The sequence below is a fragment of the Lagenorhynchus albirostris genome, chromosome 2, assembly GCF_949774975.1.
Source record: "Lagenorhynchus albirostris chromosome 2, mLagAlb1.1, whole genome shotgun sequence".
Taxonomy (NCBI): domain Eukaryota; kingdom Metazoa; phylum Chordata; class Mammalia; order Artiodactyla; family Delphinidae; genus Lagenorhynchus; species Lagenorhynchus albirostris.
This window is the reverse complement of record NC_083096.1, coordinates 78,173,131-78,191,226: the sequence shown is the minus strand read 5'-3', so window position 1 is coordinate 78,191,226 and position 18,096 is coordinate 78,173,131. Positions and strand designations below refer to the sequence as shown.

General features: G+C 51.2%; 2 protein-coding genes across 6 annotated transcripts; both read left to right on the top strand.

Annotated features, from left to right (window-relative positions):
- Positions 1-386: 386 nt before the first annotated feature.
- On the top strand, positions 387-6,495 carry ECM1 (extracellular matrix protein 1). Of its 5 annotated transcripts, none has more exons than XM_060139052.1 (10): positions 387-586; positions 1,841-1,903; positions 1,984-2,085; positions 2,191-2,268; positions 2,363-2,443; positions 3,788-4,110; positions 4,601-4,753; positions 5,268-5,488; positions 5,658-5,745; positions 6,173-6,495. In XM_060139052.1, exons 1-10 carry the CDS (start codon positions 517-519, stop codon positions 6,401-6,403), a joined length of 1,410 nt encoding a protein of 469 aa, XP_059995035.1. In that variant the 5' UTR covers positions 387-516; the 3' UTR covers positions 6,404-6,495. The 5 variants fall into 5 exon arrangements, with proteins under 5 accessions (XP_059995035.1, XP_059995031.1, XP_059995032.1 ...); XM_060139048.1 differs by having other exon boundaries at positions 388-586; positions 4,379-4,753; XM_060139049.1 differs by lacking the exon at positions 2,191-2,268 and having other exon boundaries at positions 388-586; positions 4,379-4,753.
- Positions 6,496-10,394: 3,899 nt separating this feature from the next.
- Positions 10,395-14,657, top strand: LOC132515464 (serine/threonine-protein phosphatase 6 regulatory subunit 2-like). The gene is given in 4 exon segments (XM_060141878.1): positions 10,395-10,437; positions 13,005-13,193; positions 13,196-14,250; positions 14,253-14,657. Coding segments are annotated over 4 exon segments (1,692 nt in total).
- The last annotated feature ends 3,439 nt before the right edge of the window (positions 14,658-18,096 follow it).

The window sequence follows — 18,096 nt, the reverse complement described above, 5'->3', positions numbered from 1 at the left end:
TCCTAGGGGGTTGGGGTAATTGAAAAGGGGCAGCCCATGGCTCTCACTGGTCGGGGAGCTCCCTGGGATGGCTGTCCTGTTCCCCTGTCTAAACTCCTCAGTGCCCTGTTTCCCCAGCCCCAATTCAGCAGGTTGTCAGATCCATTCTCCAAAGAAGGCCAAATGGAGAAATTGAGGCACAAAACAAAGTCTCAGACCTCTCTTGCTCCAGGATTCTCAGAATCAGTTTCTCTTGGGGTTGGGTTCACCATTGTTCTCAATCCTGTCAGGAGCCTTCAGGGTGTGTGGGAGGAGTGTCTGCCAGAGGAGGAGCAGCTGGGACTGAGTCATGGCCGGATGCTGAGGAGGGCGGTAGCTATCCCCAGATAGACTATAAAGAGGAGAAGGAACCAGCCCTGAAGTTCACAACAGCAGTAACAGCAACTGGAGAAGCAGGTTTCCAGAAGCCCGGCTCTTCAAATCAGATCTGCCTGAGAGGACCTACTTGGGTGGCCGCTGACCAGTCCTTGCCCCAGGATGGGGACCACGTCCAGAGCAGCCTTGGTCTTGGCCTGTTTAGCTGTTGCTTCTGTAGCCTCTAAGGGAGGTGAGTTGGGGTCAGAGCCAACACTTGGAAAGGGGGCCTGGCCAGCATGGGCCTGGGGCCTGGGTCCAGCCATCCCAGATGGCTCATCACCAGCAAAAGGATGCCCCATTTGGCTGCCTTTTTCTGAGCAGGCCTGTGGTGAGCCTAGGCACTGGAGCCTTTAACCAGGGAGGGGAGCAGGGGTACAGAAAGAAAGGAGTTGCTAGAGATTGCTGCCAAGAAACACATATTGGAGTCAAACGGACAACTGCGGGGATGGATGGATTCACAGAGTGAGGGGCCTGATGTATATGTGGCACCTATTAGCCAGAAGTGAGAAGAGGAGCTCCCAGGCTGCTCAAAACCAGTCTACTGACCCAGAGAGCCTTGACTGGCTCCCTACCTGGTTAGGAGAAGAGAGGGCATCATCCATCTACAGGGGACCAGGCACAGCCACTCTCTAGCTCACACACACGTTATCTGCTTGGATGCCAAACAAAACGTTACTGTGGGAAACTATTGCATGAGGGTCATAGATCTAATCTATCTGGAAGGCCCTGTCTTGTCCTTCCCAGGTCCTGGTCTTTTGTGACTGCAGATCAGCTACAGGTGATTACTTTCCCTGTGGCTTTCTCTTACATGCCTTTCTCTTTTCTAGTTGTGGCGCATAGGCTCCAGGGCACATGGGCTCTGTAGTTGTGGTGTGCAGGTTCCAGAATGCGTGGGCTCTCCATATTGCCTCAGGAGTCCTGAACCATCCCAGTTTCCCAGGTCCTAAATTGAGACCTGAACTAAGGGGGATCTGAGACTGGCTGAAGGGGAGGCACTTCAACTTCTGCGTGGGCTCCTTACCAGAAGGCCCAAAGATGTTTAAAGGGCCTGTGGTAGGCAGGAGGGTGGAGGAGATGGGCAGGTGAGGCTCCAGCCAGTTCAAGGTCTGGACTGTGGAGAGAGCCCAGAAGCTGTAAGGGAAAGACACTGACACAAGATTAAGGCCTTCCTCCCCAGCCCCATGTGTCACACTCCCTTTAGGCCTGGACTTGGGAGACCCAAGGCTTTGAGCATGGTAGAGGTGAGGCTGTCAGATTATCACACCCAATCGGCCTTGACCAGGTGTGTTTGGGGGGTGGCTTAGGGGACATGGGGCAGGAGCAGTACAGAGAGGCTTCTGGTGTCTTGGTCATCTTTTCTAAGCTCTTAACCTCTACTGCCTCCCCTTCCCATGCTCAGGGCCAGGAAAGGGAAACCACCCCTGACTCACCGTTCCTCTTCCAGGTAGCAAGGCTTCAGGGCAGAGGGAGCTGGGGCCAGTGCACCTCACCCACCCCTTTCAAGAAGGTAAGAGTTTGGGGGAGTGGCATGGGATTGGGGTTCCAGGAGGAAATGTAGGCTCTGACCATCTCCCTCCTTGCTGGTAGTTGGCTATGCTGCACCCCCTTCCCCACCTCTGACCAGAGCTCTCCCCATGGATCACCCCGACACCTCTCAGCATAGCCCTCACTTTGAAGGACAGAGTGAAGGTAAGTCTCAGTTGCACCTCTAGGTTTCTAATCTGACTTACTTCCTGATCTTCAGAATGGGAGGGGAAGAAGGAGTGGGCTACATACATACTCCACTTTCTGTAGTACAGCCATCTCCATCTCAGAAAGCCAACCCTGTCCAAGAGGAGCTGCCCCCTCCCCAACTCCCTGTGGAAAAGAAAGGTGAGTGCTTGCCCTTTCCCTCACCCCCACCCACTACATCTTGCTGACATCAGCCTGAGCCTTGCTCTTTTGTGTCCTCACCCCTATCTTGCAGGGGATCCGCCTCTCCCTCAAGAGGCCGTCCCCCTACAAGAAGAGCTGTCCCCTCCCCAGGTCCCTATTGAACAGAAGGAAGGTAAGTGACTCCTTCCCCTCTTTACCCTCCTGCCTACCCGTGGCTGACAGCATGGGCTTTGGGGCTTCTGCCACTTACTAGCTGTGTAATAACCTTGGGTAAGTTACCTCTCTAAGCCTTAGTTTCTTTATTTGTAAAATTGGGGAAATAATACCTATTTTATAAAATTATAAGATTACATGACACAAAAGTAGCATTTATTTTCACTTCTCTATTGAGTTCCTTTTTTTTTTAAAGCATATGCTATTTCTTTTTTTTTTAATTTTATTGATTGATTGATTGATTTTTGGGCTGCGTTGGGTCTTTGTTGCGGCACGCAGGATCTCTGTTGAGGCATGCGGGATCTTTCGTTGCGGCATGCAGGTTTCTCTCTAGTTGTGGCATGTGGGTTTTTTTCTCTTTTCTAGTTGTGGCACATAGGCTCCAGGGCACATGGGCTCTGTAGTTGTGGTGCGCAGGTTCCAGAATGCGTGGGCTCTCTAGTTGAGGCGTGCGAGCTCAGTAGTTGTGGCATGCAGGTTTAGTTGCCCTGTGGCATGTGGGATCTTAGTTCCCTGACCAGGGATCGAACCCGCGTCCCCTGCATTGGAAGGCGGATTCTTTACCACTGGACCACCAGGAAAGTCCCTCTATTGAGTTACTTTTTTTTTTTTTTAATTTGAAGTGGGCCTCTCACTGTTGTGGCCTCTCCCATTGTGGAGCACAGGCTCCGGACGCGCAGGCTCAGCGGCCATGGCTCATGGGCCCAGCCACTCCGCGGCATGTGGGATCTTCCCGGACCGGGGCACGAACCCGTGTCCGCTGCATCGGCAGGCAGACTCTCAACCACTGCGCCACCAGGGAAGCCCTATTGAGTTACTTTTTATGAATGGGAACTGGCCTGTCTTCTAGAGATGCCCGTCCCAACATGAATGTTGTTTTATGCATCTCCTTCTACCCCAGTAGACCCATCTTTCCTTTATCAAGAGGAGATGACCTTCCAATCTAAGCAGAGAGTGAGTGAGTGACAGCTTTAGTCTGTTCATCCCCCAGCTTTAATGCACAGACCCTGGTCGGGGTAGTGGGGTGGGGGAGCAGGTATTCTGAGCCTTGGGAAGCAGCAAAGGGAGCAGGCGTGATTCGGGGTCAGGGAGCTATAAGGGTGACACCTTTCATGACTCAGGTCTCTCCCTTTTGGTCAGTCATTCTGAAGTTAAGAGCCACGAATTCATTTGTCCACTTTTCCTCTATATCCTCCCAACACTTTCTCCTCAACCCCAACTTCTTTCAATCCTCCCAACTCAATCCAGCCTTTCTCTATCCCTCTGCATGTTCCCCCTTCCCACTCTGTTCTCCCCATTCTAGAAAAGCTGGCTCCCTTCATGGACCACAGCCCCCCAGAGCCTGAGTCTTCGAATCCAGCCCAGCGCTGCCAACAGGGCCGACACCAAGGTGGCTGGGGCCACCGGCTGGATGGCTTCCCCCCTGGGCGGCCTTCTCCGGACAATCTGGACCAGATCTGCCTTCCTAATCGTCAGCATGTGGTGTACGGCCCTTGGAACCTGCCACAGACTGGCTTTTCCCACCTTGTTCGTCAGGGTGAGACCCTCAATTTCCTGGAGACTGGATATTCCCGCTGCTGCCGCTGTCACAGCTACACAAACCGCTTGGACTGTGCGAAAGTCACGGTAAGGGTTGGGCTCTTGATCCTGGGGATGTCCTTTAACCCCCAGACAGTATGTGTGTGTTTCAAGGACTAGAGGCCTAGGCCTGGGTATGCAGGAACCTCAGGTCCCTCTCACTGGCCCTACCTTGGGCCTCCTCATTGCGCCAGAAGAGCAGAGGACAGCCTCTGCCTCTTTATTAGCTGCATACCCAGGGTCCTTTTTGGAGTCTGGGAGGAAAACAGGTATGTGGAGAGTGGGCTACCAGGCTGATCTACTCCTCTTGCTCTAGTGGGAGGACGCAATGACCCGGTTCTGTGAGGCTGAGTTTTCTGTTAAGACCCAACCCCATTGGTGCTGCAAACGTCAGGGGGAGGCTCGATTCTCCTGCTTCCAAGACGAAGCTCCCTGGCCACACTACCAGCTCCAGGCCTGCCCCAGCCACCAGCCTGGTATTTCCTCGGGTCCTGAGCTGCCTTTTCCCCCTGGGCTACCCACACTGGACAATATCAAGAACATCTGCCACCTAAGACGCTTCTGCTCTGTGCCACGCAAGCTCCCAGCTACTGACCCCATCCAAAGGCAGCTGCAGGCTCTGACCCGGCTGGAGGGGGAGTTCCAGCACTGCTGCCGGCAGGGGAACGACCACACCTGTACATGGAAGGCCGTAAGTGGGCATCCCAGCATCCTGAGAGCCTGTCTGCCTGCCCTCCTGTCTCTGACCTCTGATCCCACCAGCCTATTTATCATCCATGTACCTACCCGCTGTGAGCATGTCTGCCCATTCATCTGCTTGTGAATGTCCGTGCATCCACTGTGTTCTTTGTCTGAGTTTGTTCATCGTGCACTTTCATCCTGCACTCCTGGCCTCGTCCACCCAATACCCTACACATGTACCTGTCTGCCATCCATCTGTCCAGCTCTGGCCTCACCTGACCCTCTCTGTCTACCGTTCCAGCACATCTCCTGTGGCCAGCTCCGAACCTCATCTGTTCTTCTACCCTTCCACCGTCCCAATCCCATACATCCACAGCTGCCTCCTTGCCCTCTGGTTCTTTGCCCTTCCCTTTTGGCACCTGGGGCTGAAAGTCCCTCATCTCATAGCGTAGGGCAGTGAGGGAAGCAGTGGGTCAGGAGGGCCAAGTGTCCAGGCTTCTGATTTTCCTTTCTCTGGCCCACAGTGGAAGGATACCCTTGATGGCTACTGTGATCAGGAAAAGGCTACAAATACCCACCACTACTCGTGTTGCCACTACCCTCCTAGCCCTGCCCGAGATGAGTGCTTTGCCCGGCAGGCTCCCTATCCCAACTATGACCGGGACATCTTGACCCTGGACCTCAGCCGAATCACCCCCAACTTCATGAGTCATCTCTGTGGAAATCAAAGGGTTTTCACCAAGCAGTGAGTCTTGCCCAGTTCTTCCCCAACTCTTTTCCCTTCTCCAAAACCTCCCTTTTGGGGTACCTTCTGGGGCACTCTTGGGAAAAGCAAAATCATGGTCTGCAAGCACCATTTTGATGCCTGGAGACACCCAAAGACCCTGACCCCTACCTGTTTCCCACCAACATAGTAAGCAGATTCCTGGGCTGATCCAGAACGTGACTGCCCGCTGCTGTGACCTGCCGTTTCCAGAGCAGGCCTGCTGTGCTGAGGAGGAGGTGAGTGTGAGGGCAGGGGGTCATAGTCTCCAGAGGAACGCAGAGGAGGGGAAAGAGAGGGCTGGAACTGCAGGATACCCCTTCTTTTAGTACCTCAAACCAGCCCACAGAAATAATGAGGACTACTGGGGAGATCTTTTTTCTTGGTTCCAGGAGTCTTCACTCCTGACCTGACCTGCTCCCCATCTCTAAGTGCCTATTATGCCTTCTCTGGGCCTCTAGCTTCTGGCATTTCCAGATGTTCACATCTGTCCATCACAAGGAGTCTAGCTGTGGAAGGCACCCTTGTACTCTCTCTGAGCCCCAGAAGGGATCTAGGGAGAGAGCAGTAGAAACTGAGGGAAGGGGGACTTTGGACATCCAAGTAACCAGGCCTGACCTCTGACAACCTTCCTCCCCTATCATGTCTGCTTTACTCCTTCATCAGAAATCAGCCTTTATTGATGACCTGTGTGGTCCCCGACGTAACTTCTGGCGAGACTCTGCCTTCTGCTGTAAACTGAGTCGTGGGGATGAACAGATCAACTGCTTCAACACTAATTATCTGAGGAATGTGGCTCTAGTGGCTGGAGACATTAGGGATGCCAAGGACCGGAGGGAGCAGGGCCCAACTTGGGGAACAAATATCAGCCCCACCTCTGAGCCCAAGGAAGAGTGAGTCACCCCAGACAGAGCCTTGGAGGATCAGATTGGGGGACCCCATCCCACCCTCCTGGAATACTCGTTACAGTAAACACCTCTTGGATTTGGCCTCATGGTGTCTGCTGTCTCACACAAACACACCCTCCTAAGCCTGCCCGATTTTCTTCAGTGTCTGGCCCCTGAGGCCCACTGCCCCACCCCCACTAACTGAGCTGAAGTCTTTCCACAGGCTTTGTTGGGACCAAAACTAAATGGTTTAACTTCAGTATTTGTCATCTTGAATTTATTCACACATTTAAAAGGAATGTCACTTTGTTAGCTGGCTATCAGGATTCAGAAGTGAAAAAGCTATGATTCATGTCTTTGGTGAGCCCCCGAAATGCACAGTCCTGCCTGACATTTTTTAATCTTCACTTCTGATCCTTGGAGTCCATGTGTTTATTCATTCAGTATACATTGATTGAACCGTCGATGTGCACTGTGCTAGACTGCGGGATACACATTCGGAAAACATACAGTTCCTTCCTTCAGGTTGCTCACATTCCAGGAACCTAGCAGGTGTGATTAGTGTTGTGGTACAGGGCTGCCAGAGTGCCAGTATGCTCAGAGCACTTGATAACCGGGCCAGAGCTGGGAGTAGGGCTGGGGGCAGTAGGGGTGCACCAGGGAAGGCCTCTGCAGGGGTGAGGTCGGAGCTTCTCCAGGAGAAGTAGAGGGTACAAGAGGCAGGTACGGACCAGGCGAAGGGGCAACTCATGCAGAAACACAAAGGCTGAAAGGACCTGACGGTGGTGGTTCCTCCCAGATGAGTCTGGAAAGATGAGCAGGAGCTCATCACGAATGACTCATCTGCCCGGCTTAAAGGGCCTCTTGGCACCTCTGCCCGCTAGGCACCGGCCCGCTCGGGCACCGGTGGTTTCAAGCAGAATATGTGTTCACATTTGCCTTTTAGGATGTCTAGTCGGCAGCCAGCCAGGCAGGAACCTGGGAGGCCAGTTCGGACAGTGTCGTGCCAATGCCTGAGGGGAGGGCGCCGTAGCACCCAGACCGGAGCTAGACCACAGGGTGGCGGGACCCTGCGGCCCTTCGAGGTTGACCACAGGAAACCGGAGCCTCCAGGCTGGAGCTGAAAGAACTGGAATGAAGGCTTAGTCCCGTGGGGACCCGTCCTCTGTGATTCTGCTGCCTGGACAACTTTACAGAAAGCAGGACGTCCCCGGCCCAGCTTATGGAGGAAGAGGGTGAAACAGGGACTGCCGTCCTTCCCCAGCCGGGGACTAGATAAGCCCCAGCAGCTCTAAAACTGACACCCGCCATTCCCTCCGCTCCTCCACCGCCTTTTCTTTATTTACTTACACTTTGCCCGCATAGCAGTTTTTAACCCATCAGCGTCTTAGCAGCTCCTTCGCCTGTCCGTCAGCACGAGGGCCAATGAGCGGGCGAGAGACACTCCGTGCCCCGCCCCGGCGACTGCAACCCGGCCAGCGCGGGCCTGCTAGACCCCGGCCGCGCGCTCGGGGAGCGCTCTCGTAGGGCGTCAGCTTCTATGCGCGGACGTCTGGGCCCATTCTTTTTTTTTTTTTTTTTTTCTCGGTAGGCGGGCCTCTCACTGTTGTGGCCTCTCCCGTTGCGTTGCGGAGCACAGGCTCCGGACGCGCAGGCTCAGCGGCCATGGCTCACGGGCCTAGCCGCTCCGCGGCACGTGGGATCCTTCCGGACCGGGGCACGAACCTGTGTCCCCTGCATCGGCAGGCGGACTCTCAACCACTGTGCCACCAGGGAAGCCCTGGGCCCATTCTGATCGCCTCTGGGCGTCAGAGACCGGGCTGGCAGAGGCAGGGTCGTCCGCCCTCGGTGTACTGGTCCAAACCAGCTCGCGGGGCGGAGCCCCGGCCGGTGGACGGACGGGCGGGCAGCTCCGCCGGCAGAGGCACCACTAACGGGCTCTGTCCCTCCAGGAGCTTCCCGGAGATGCATTCTTAGTGCATTTGCAAAGCGCCCCGCCAAGTCTGGAGAGGGAGTCCGAGACGAGTTGGACCACAGTCCCAGCCCCGAGGAGTTGACAGTCTACCGGGGAGGAGAGGAAGGAAACCAGGAAAGCAATAGTAAGCAGCTATCATGAAAGAATATCAAGTGCTAAATAGATATAAGCATCAAGAACTGAGTTAAAAGAAGTAATTATCTGTAGGAATCGGGGTACTGTTAAATGGAGGAGGTGGCTTTCCACAGAGCCCTGAAGCATGATTAGGATTGCTGTTAGTTACCATATGGTGAACCTGTTAACACTTATGGCAGTTCGTTGTATAGAAAAACTTAAAATATATTAAATTCAATACAGTGTTGTATGTCAATTATATCTCAATAAAACTGGAGGAAAAAAATAAGTAAAATAAAATGTACTAAGTTCAGATAAAGGAGTCAGAGACCCTAACTACTTGGAGGGGCCGGGGAAAGCTTTATGGAGGGATGCAAGCTTGAGTAGGATTTTGCTGGAAGGGAAAGGGAGGATGAACAAAGCACTGGGTGTATGCAAAGTTCAGCTAAAGTAAACAGAGTGTATGTTTGTGTTAAACAGAGTGCTAAGTATTCTGGCTATAAAGAATATTAAAAAATCGTCCTCAAGGATTTTTAGCTCTATGGAGACCTGAATATCTAATGATAGATATTCTCAGGATTCTTTGGGAACCACCTAGCCTGGCTTTCAGGTAGGTCTTCTGGAGGAGGAAATAAAGCAGGAAGTGTGGTTGGTATATTTGAAGAGCCACTAAGTAGTAAAAATACTGTGGGGGAGTAGCTAGGCATGAGGTTGGAAATTTCAGGCTTTCTGGAAGATCTTGAAGCACTATAGAAGTCACGCCAACTTGGGGATAAGCACCTATAAAGGGTTGTAAAAGAAAAGTGATGTGAACAAATTTATTTTTAAAAAAGATAAATTAGATGGACAGACAAGTGGATAGGAGTAGATGAGCTGGAGAGAGGGTAGAGACCCGAACCTGTTCAGAGGTTGAAATTGTAATTCTTCAATATCAATAAAACTGAGAAACTCTGATATCCAGAACTTTGTTAATGGTAGAGAGGATGAAAAGGGAAGGGACATCTTTTAAAGACATTTAGGAGATGGGATTGACAGAAGCTGTTCGCTACAGGAGATGTCTAGGAAGACTCCCAAGTTTGAGGTTTGGGTAAGGATATGCAGGGTGAGGAGCAAGTTTTACAGGACGATGATGAGTGTTCAGTTTTGGAGTCCTCAGTAGTCAGTGTCCTTAGTGAAAAGCACCTTCAGGAGGAAGATGTCAAAAGCCAAATTCTAGGGAATTGATTGTGAATGGGAGGTGAAAAAGAGGAGGCAGCATGTGTAGCCTGCTCTTTGAATGTCCTTCTAAACACGACACTTGGAAGTCCCTTAGGTAGCACAGGTTCAGCTTGTTCAAAAATGAATTCCTCTGGATATATGGGGAGATGTGAAAAAGAAAATGTAGCAATAAGTGACCTGTAGAATCTGGGTGGTGGGCATATGGGTGTTCACTATTCAATCTGTCAACCTTTTTCTTCATTTTTGACATGAGCTTATCATCTCTACCCTCCAACTGTCCCTACCCCTGTGAACCCCATCTCAATAAACAGAACCACCATCTACTCAGTTATTTAGGCAACAGACCTGGGAGTGTCATTTAATTAGTCCCTCTCCTTCTCCCTTCTATTCCAATCAGTCACCAAATCTCCTAAATATCTCTTACATCCAGCAACAATGGAGTTGCACCTTATACCAAGGTTAGGTTCTAAAGTCAGTACATAAGGCAAAAGTTACATAGTCAACATAACTTTTGGAAATCCCTTAAATCACTCATAAAATACAGCAGTCATGGGACTTCCCTGGCGGTCCAGTGGTTAAGACTTGGCACTTCCACTGCAGGGGGCACAGGTTGAATCCCTGGTTGGGGAACTAAGACTCCTCATGCCGCACCGTGGGGCCAAAAGTTAAAAAAAAAAAAAAAAAAACAGCAGCCATGGTTTTGTGTGCACAACTCTGTAAACAAAATGTATGTGCAAGTATGTATGTATAAGCCAGTGTATAGTAATGTACAGTATATAATAGGGTATACAATATAACATTAAAGTATTTTCAACTACATACAAAAATGAGATAGCGCTCTCTCCAGCTGCAGGACACGTGGAAGCACAGAGCCTGAGGCCAACACTGCCAGGACCTCAGGGGGAGAGGAGGGTCTCTGCTCTTGTATTTCAATAAACCTGTTGATCTTAAAAAAAAAAAAAAAGTTAAATGTACACAGGGCACAAGGATGCTGCATTTCTCACCTCTTCACTGCCTCTACCCTAGTCCAAGCTTCCATCAACCCCCAGGATTATTGAAACAGCTTCCCAACTAGTCTCCTGGCTCCTTCCCCAGAGCCTGTCCATTCCATGCCCTACACTCCAGGCAGATTGACCTGCTGACTGATTTGAGCAGGTCACTTTGCTGCTTTAAAACCCCTCAATGACATCCCACTGGTCCCTTAGGACAACGTTTAAAACACCCCCATATGGCTGCCCCAGCCTTCTGCCATCTGGCCTCTGCCCAGTCTCTGGACTTCATGTCACACACACCTCTTTCCTCTTGTTCTCTAAGCCCTGTCAGAATTGGGCTTTCTGTTCCTCAGGTTCACCATACTCTTGTGCTTCAGGGACTTTCCCATGCTGCTCTGTCCGCATAGAACTCTCTTACCCCCTCTGCTCAACTGGTTAACAAACACTTCTTATCTACTCAACGAACCATCCACCTCAACCCCCCAATACTTTGTTCTTGCTAAATTTTATTATTTTAAACTTTTTTATTTATTTTTATTTTTTGGCCGCGCAGCATGCGGGATCCCCGACCAGGGATCAGACTCGTGTCCCCTGCATTGGAAGCATGGAGTCTTAACTGCTGGACTGCCAGGGAAATCCCCTTGCTGAATTTTAAATTTAGAAAAAAAACATTGTGAAAAATAATCCACATATTTAAAATGTACTAAACATAAATGTATATTTCAATGGATTATTATAAAATGAAACCCCCCTGCAACAGCAACCCAGTTCAAGGAAAAGGACATTGCCTTCGCCCCAGAAATCCCCCATAATACTGCTTGCTGGTCATAGACTCCTTCAACCCTCCCAAAGTAACCACTGTCCTACTGTCCTGATATTTATCGTAACCACTTACTTGCTTTTTCTTTATTGTTTTACCACCTAAATAGGAATCCTAAAAACAATCATTTAGGTTTTCAAAAAACCTTTATTGGGATATAATTCACATACCATACAATTCACCCATTTAAAGTGTACAATGCAATGGTTTTCAACATATTCCATTATTAACTTTTTAAGATTGTGGTAAAATATATAAACATGAAATTTGTCATTTTAACCATTTTTGAGTGTACAATTCAGTGCCATTAATTACATTCACAATGTTGTGCAAACATCACTACCATATAATTTCCAAAACATTTTTATCACCCCAAATAGAAACTCTATGACCATTAAGCAATTGCGCCCCATTTCCACCTCTCCACAGCCCCTGGTAACTTTTTTTTTTAATTAATTAATTAATTTGTGGCTGCGTTGGGTCTTCATTGCTGTGCGCGGGCTTTCTCTAGTTGCGGTGAGTGGGGGCTACTCTTCATTGCACTGCACGGGCTTCTCATTGCGGTGACTTCTCTTGTTGTGGAGCATGGGCTCTAGGTGTGCAGGCTTCAGTAGTTGTGGCATGCAGGCTCAGTAGTTGTGGCGCACGGGCTTAGTTGCTCCACGGCATGTGGGATCTTCACGGACCAGGGCTCGAACCCGTGTCACCTGCATTGGCAGGCAGATTCTTTACCAGTGCACCACCAGGGAAGTCCCCCTGGTAACTTCTAATCCATTTTCTGTCTCTATGAATTTGCCTATTCTAGGAATCTCATGTACAATATTTGTAGGTGCTTCTTTTTTTGGCTGCATTGGGTCTTCGTTGCTGTGCACACGCTTTCTCTAGTTGCAGCGAGCAGGGGCTACTCTTCGTTGCGGTGCACGGGCTCTAGGCGCACAGCCTTCAGTAGTTGCAGCACATGAGCTCAGTAGCTGTGGCTCGCGGGCTCTAGAACGCAGGCTCAGTAGTTGTGGCGCACGGGCTTAGTTGCACCGCGGCATGTGGGATCTTCCCAGGCCAGGGCTTGAACTCGTGTCCCCTGCATTGGCAGGCGGATTCTTAACCACTGCCCCACCAGGGAAGTCCCCCATTCATCTGTTGATGGACACTTCAGTTGTTTCCATCTTTTGGCTGTTGTGAATAATGCACAATCATTTAATTTTGCCCATTTTTTAATTTTATGAGAATGGAACAGGACAGAATATATTCTTTGTTATGTCTGGCTTTTAAAGCATGCATTCGGGGCTTCCCTGGTGGCGCAGTGGTTGAGAATCGCCTGCCAAAGCAGGGGACACGGGTTCGATCCCTGGTCCGGGAAGATCCCACATGTCGCGGAGCAACTAAGCCTGAGCACCACAACTACTGAGCCTGCTCTCTAGAGCCCGCGTGCCACGACTACTGAAGCCCCTGCGCCTAGAGGCCGTGATCCGCAACAACAGAAGCCACCGCAATGAGAAGCCACCGCACGGGCTTAGTTGCTCCGCGACCCCCCAGCCTGCCGCCAGCCGCCCCGAGAGCACGATGGTGGCGGCCCACCTGTTCCAGAAGTGTTGCCTGGTCCAGAGGATCCTGGAGGCCTGGGAAGCCAGTGACCACACACAGGCAGCGGGTGGCATGAGGCACGGGAACATGGGACACCTCACCTGATCGCCAACACGGTGGTGCAGAACCTGGAGGGGGGCCCCATGCAGACCCAGCTCAGCGAGGTCATCCGAGGGCTCCCCTGGGACTGCCGCGGGCGCTGGGAGAGCTTTGTGGAGGAGACGCTGATGGAGGCCAACCGCAGGAACGCGGTGGACCTGGTTAGCACCCGCCATCTTCACCCCTCAAGTGAGGAAGAGGACGTGGAGGGCATTTTCCCTAATGAGCTGGCCCTTCAGCAGGCTTTCTCCAGGTACCAGGTTCAGCAGATGACAGCCACCTTCGTGGACCAGTTTGGCTTCAGCAACGAGGAGTTTGCTGAGCAGGACAACAGCGTCAACGCCCCATTTGACAGGATCGTGGAGATCAACTTCAGCGTCGACAGCCCCGGTGCCGCTCTGTTTGAGGCCTGCTGCAGTGACCACATCCAGCCCTTCGACAAGGACGACGACCTCTGGGAGGACGTCCGTGTGGCCCAAGTGACCAGAGCCAGGTTCGGGGGCCCTCATGCTTCAGAGAGCTGCCGGAAGGACGGCCCGGAGTGCCGAGGCCAGGGCAGGGAGGAGAGCTCGAGAGCAGTTGGGGACACGGCTCGGGCGGGCGGGCGCCTCTTGGGCTGCCGCCCAGAAGGAAGGTCCTCGTGTTAGGGTGGCTCAGAAGCAGGTGCCCCGTGGATGGTGTTTGATGAGCCGGAGAATTCCATGGCCTCGGGCCCGGCCCCGGCAGTGGCGATGGGCGTGGGTTCCAGTGTGTGGGTGGCCAGCTCCTCCAGTGCCTTGACTCCAGAGGAGAAAGGCTGGGCCAAGTTCGCTGGCTTCCAGCCTTTCTGCTGCTCTGAGTCAGGGCTGAGGTGCAGCTCCCCAGTGGACAGAGGTCATGGCGATGCCCAGGGTGGCCTGAACCAGGGCCCAGAGAGAACCCTTGGCCCGGCCACTCCGGGTGCCTGGAACGCATGTGTTACCAGGAAGGCGCCCCTGGTGGCCTCCAAGAGCCGTGAGGACAAGCTGATGGCGGCTGTTGCCTCGGAGGCTGTTAGTGTGGGTCCTGGTCAGGAGGCTGCCCCCCGCCGCCCGTGTCAGTCCCCAGGTGTGGGCGGGAGTGTTGTGGACAGACGTGGCCTGCAAGGTGTCCAGGGAAGGGCCCTGGGCCCGTGTGGCCCACAGAGTGGGCTGAGTGCGCCACCAGCACGCCTCCAGACCTGGCCTCCCTTGCACCTGTGGAAGTGACCTCTGCCCCGGTCGTGGCTGCCCTTCCCGAGGCTGCCATGGCGGCCACCACAGTACTGAGCAACGCCGGCCCCTCCCTGGCCACCCTGGCAGTCTCTCCTATGCTGGCTGTGGCCGTCACCACTGCAGCCCCAGCTGGCCCAGCTGTCTCCATGGCGGCCGCCCTAGGGACGGTGACAAAGGACAGGCAGACAGACGGGCCGCCGCCTGCAGGAGCTGCCTTAAGTGGCCTCATGTGATGCTGCTGCTGCCACCCAGCTTTGGCGCCCCAGCCAAGAGAACTACCTGGTGACGCATTTCGTGTTTTTAAATTAAATTTAATTTAATTTAAAAATAAATGCTGCATTGGTAAAGCTGGCAGTTGGAACCAGTCGGACAGCCCAGCCTGCATTTCTCCTGCCTGACTCCGGGTGGGCCTCGAGGGTCCAGCCCCACGCACAGCAATAAGGCCTCAGACAGGGGCTCTGCCTGTGGGGGCCGTGACTCCAGACGCCGCAAGGACCGAGGTCTGGGCTGGGCGCCACAGGCTCTGAGCCTGTTTTTATCCATTATTTAACAAACGCAGATAGAGCCACATGTTTGCACTTTTTATCCAGCGCAGGAGAGGGTCTCCGAGGCTCTGGGGACAAATGTGGGTCTGGAGCTGGGTTGGCCAGACAGGGTTTTAGCTGCCTGGTGGCCCTGGGAGCTGGCCTTGAGCCAGGCTGCAAACTTGACTGACTTAAAAATAAAACGAGCCCCCCGCAGCCTGGCAGGGTGTCCCAGGCTTCCCGCCGCAGTGGGCAGTGGGGCGCCTGGCAGGAGCTGACTACGGGCTGCAGGACGGGGTGCGGAGGGCCCAGCAGTGCCCAGGGGTGGGGGGCTAACCCTGCAACTGCTGTGGAGGGTGGGGACGAGCTGTCCTGGGGGTGTGCAGAGTTATCTCCTGTTACTGTTCTGATAATCTGAGAGGGCACCCAGATCCCACAACTCCCAATAAAAGTTGTTATTCTCACCGAAAAAGATAATAATTAAAAAAAAAAAAGAACAGCATGGTGTATATCCAGAAGAGAATAGCCAAACTCTTACAGCTCAGTACTAAGAAAACAAACAATCCCATAAAACTATGGGCAAAAGATTTGAATAGACATTTCGCGTAGGAAGATACAAAAATTGTTAATAAGCATATGACAAGATGCTCAATATCATTCGTGATTAGGGACATGCAAATCAGAACCACAGTGAGGTACCATTTCACACCCACTAAAATGGCTATAATCAAAAAGACAGAGACTTCCCTGGTGGTGCAGTGGTTAAGAATCTGCCTGCAGGGGCTTCCCTGGTGGCGCAGTGGTTGAGAGTCCGCCTGCCAATGCGGGGGACATGGGTTCGTGCCCCGGTCCGGGAGGATCCCACATGCCGCGGAGCGGCTGGGCCTGTGAGCCATGGCTGCTGAGCCTGCGCATCTGGAGCCTGTGCTTCGCAACGGGAGAGGCCACAACAGTGAGAGGCCCGCATACCGCAAAAAAAAAAAAAGAATCTGCCTGCCATTGCAGGGGACACTGGTTCGATCCCTGGTCCAGGAATATCCCACATGCCACGGAGCAACTAAGCCCGTGCGCCACAACTACTGAGCCTGCGCTGTAGAGCCCACAAGCCACAACTACTGAAGCCCTTGTGCCTAGAGCCCGTGCTCTGCAACAAGAGAAGCCACCGCAATGAGAAGCCCTTGCACCGCAATGAAGAGTAACCCCTGCTCGCTGCACCTAGAGAAAGCCGACACGCAGCAACGAAGGCCCAACACAGCCATAAATAAATAAATAATAAATAAATAAATTCATTAAAAAAAAAAAGACAGAAGGACTTCCCTGGTGGTCCAGTGGTTAAGACTCCGCGCTTCCACTGCAGGGGGCGGGGTTTGATCCCTGGTAGGGGAACTAAGATCCCTCGTGCCTGCGCATCGGCCAAAGAAAACAAATACCAAAACAAAAGACAGATAAAAACAAATGTTGGCAAGGTTGTGGTAAAACAGGAAGCCTTTGGCAAGGTTGTGGTAAAACAGGAAGCCTTAGACATTCCTGATGGGAATAAAAAATGGTACAGTCACTTCAGAAAACTGGAAGTTTCTCAAAAGGTTGAAATATATTTACCATATGACCCAGCAATTCCACTCTTTGGTGTCTTCCCAAGAGCTATGAAAACATATATAGCCACATAAGAACTTGCACACAAATGTTCCTAGCAATATTATTCCATAATATAATAGCCAAAAAGGAAACCAAATTGGAAACATCCTAAATGTCCATCAACTGGAGAATGGATAGATAAAATCTGGTATGTCCATACAATGGAATACAATTCAACAATAAAAGGAACAAAATACATGTTATGGCTTGGATGAACATCAAAAAGCATGCTCAGTGAAAGAAGTCAAACACAGGAGACCTCATATTGTATGATTCTATGTATGGGAACTATCCAGAGAAGGCAAAGCTATAGAGACAAAGAGTAGATTAGTGGTTGCCTGGGGAAGGAGCGGGAGAACAGGATTAAGAGTAAATGTGCCATGAGGGATCCTATTAGAGTGATGAAAAAAAAATTTTTTTTGGCCACACCACATGGCTTGTGGAATCTTAGTTCCCCAACCAGGGGTTGAACCCAGGCCCTCAGCAGTGAAAGCACAGAGTTCTAACCACTGGACCACCAGGGAATTCCCGAAAATATTTTTAAACTGATTTATGGTGTTGGTTACCCAACTTGGTAAACTTTTAAAAATGTCATTGAATTGTACACTTGAAAAAGGTGAATTAAATGATATGCAGAATAGGCTTTAATAAAGTTATTTTTTTAATTTATTATTTAGTTTGGCTGCATTGGGTCTTTGTTGTGGTGCGTGGGCTTCTCATTATGGTGGCTTCTCATTCTGGAGCACGGGCTCTAGGCACAGGGGCTTCAGTAGTTGCAGCACGCCGGCTCAGCAGCTATGGCATGCAGGCCCTAGAGAGCGTGGGCTTCAGTAGTTGTGGCTCGCAGGCTGTAGAGCACAGGCTCAATAGTTGTGGCACACGGGCTTAGTTCCTCCGCGGCATGGGGGATCTTACCGGACCAGGGATCGAACCCGTGTCCCCTGCATTGACAGGTGGATTCTTAACCATTGCACCACCAAGGAAGTCCCTAAAGTTATTTTTTTAAACATGGGTATAGAAGATAGACCATTTAAAATACTTAAGACATGTTAAATACATAATTATGATTCCAAATTGCCATTGATTTATGCTTTGTATTTCACCAAGATGTATTTATCCTCTATAGAAACTACTCCCCTTCCCTGCCTATGGAATGTTATGTTTGCACTCAAGGTGATATGTCTCACTTAATTTGATACGCCACTAATTTATGGTTGTGCAGAAATATCAACAGCCTCATTTAAAACACACACACATGCATTTACATTTACCTAAATTTGTAAAAAATAATGAGGTGAGGTAGAATTTCCTCCCTCCTGAAAATTTGTTTTTAGCTACTAAAAAACCTAATGTTTCCAGGGCTACTGAAAATATACATTTACAAAGTCCTTTACAAACTATTTTGAGGGTTAGTATTGATACAAGGGCCACTGATAAACCTGATGTAAAATGTCCCAGACGTGACTTCCTATCTCCTGTGCACCCAAGTCTGCACCAAAACCCTCCTCGTTTT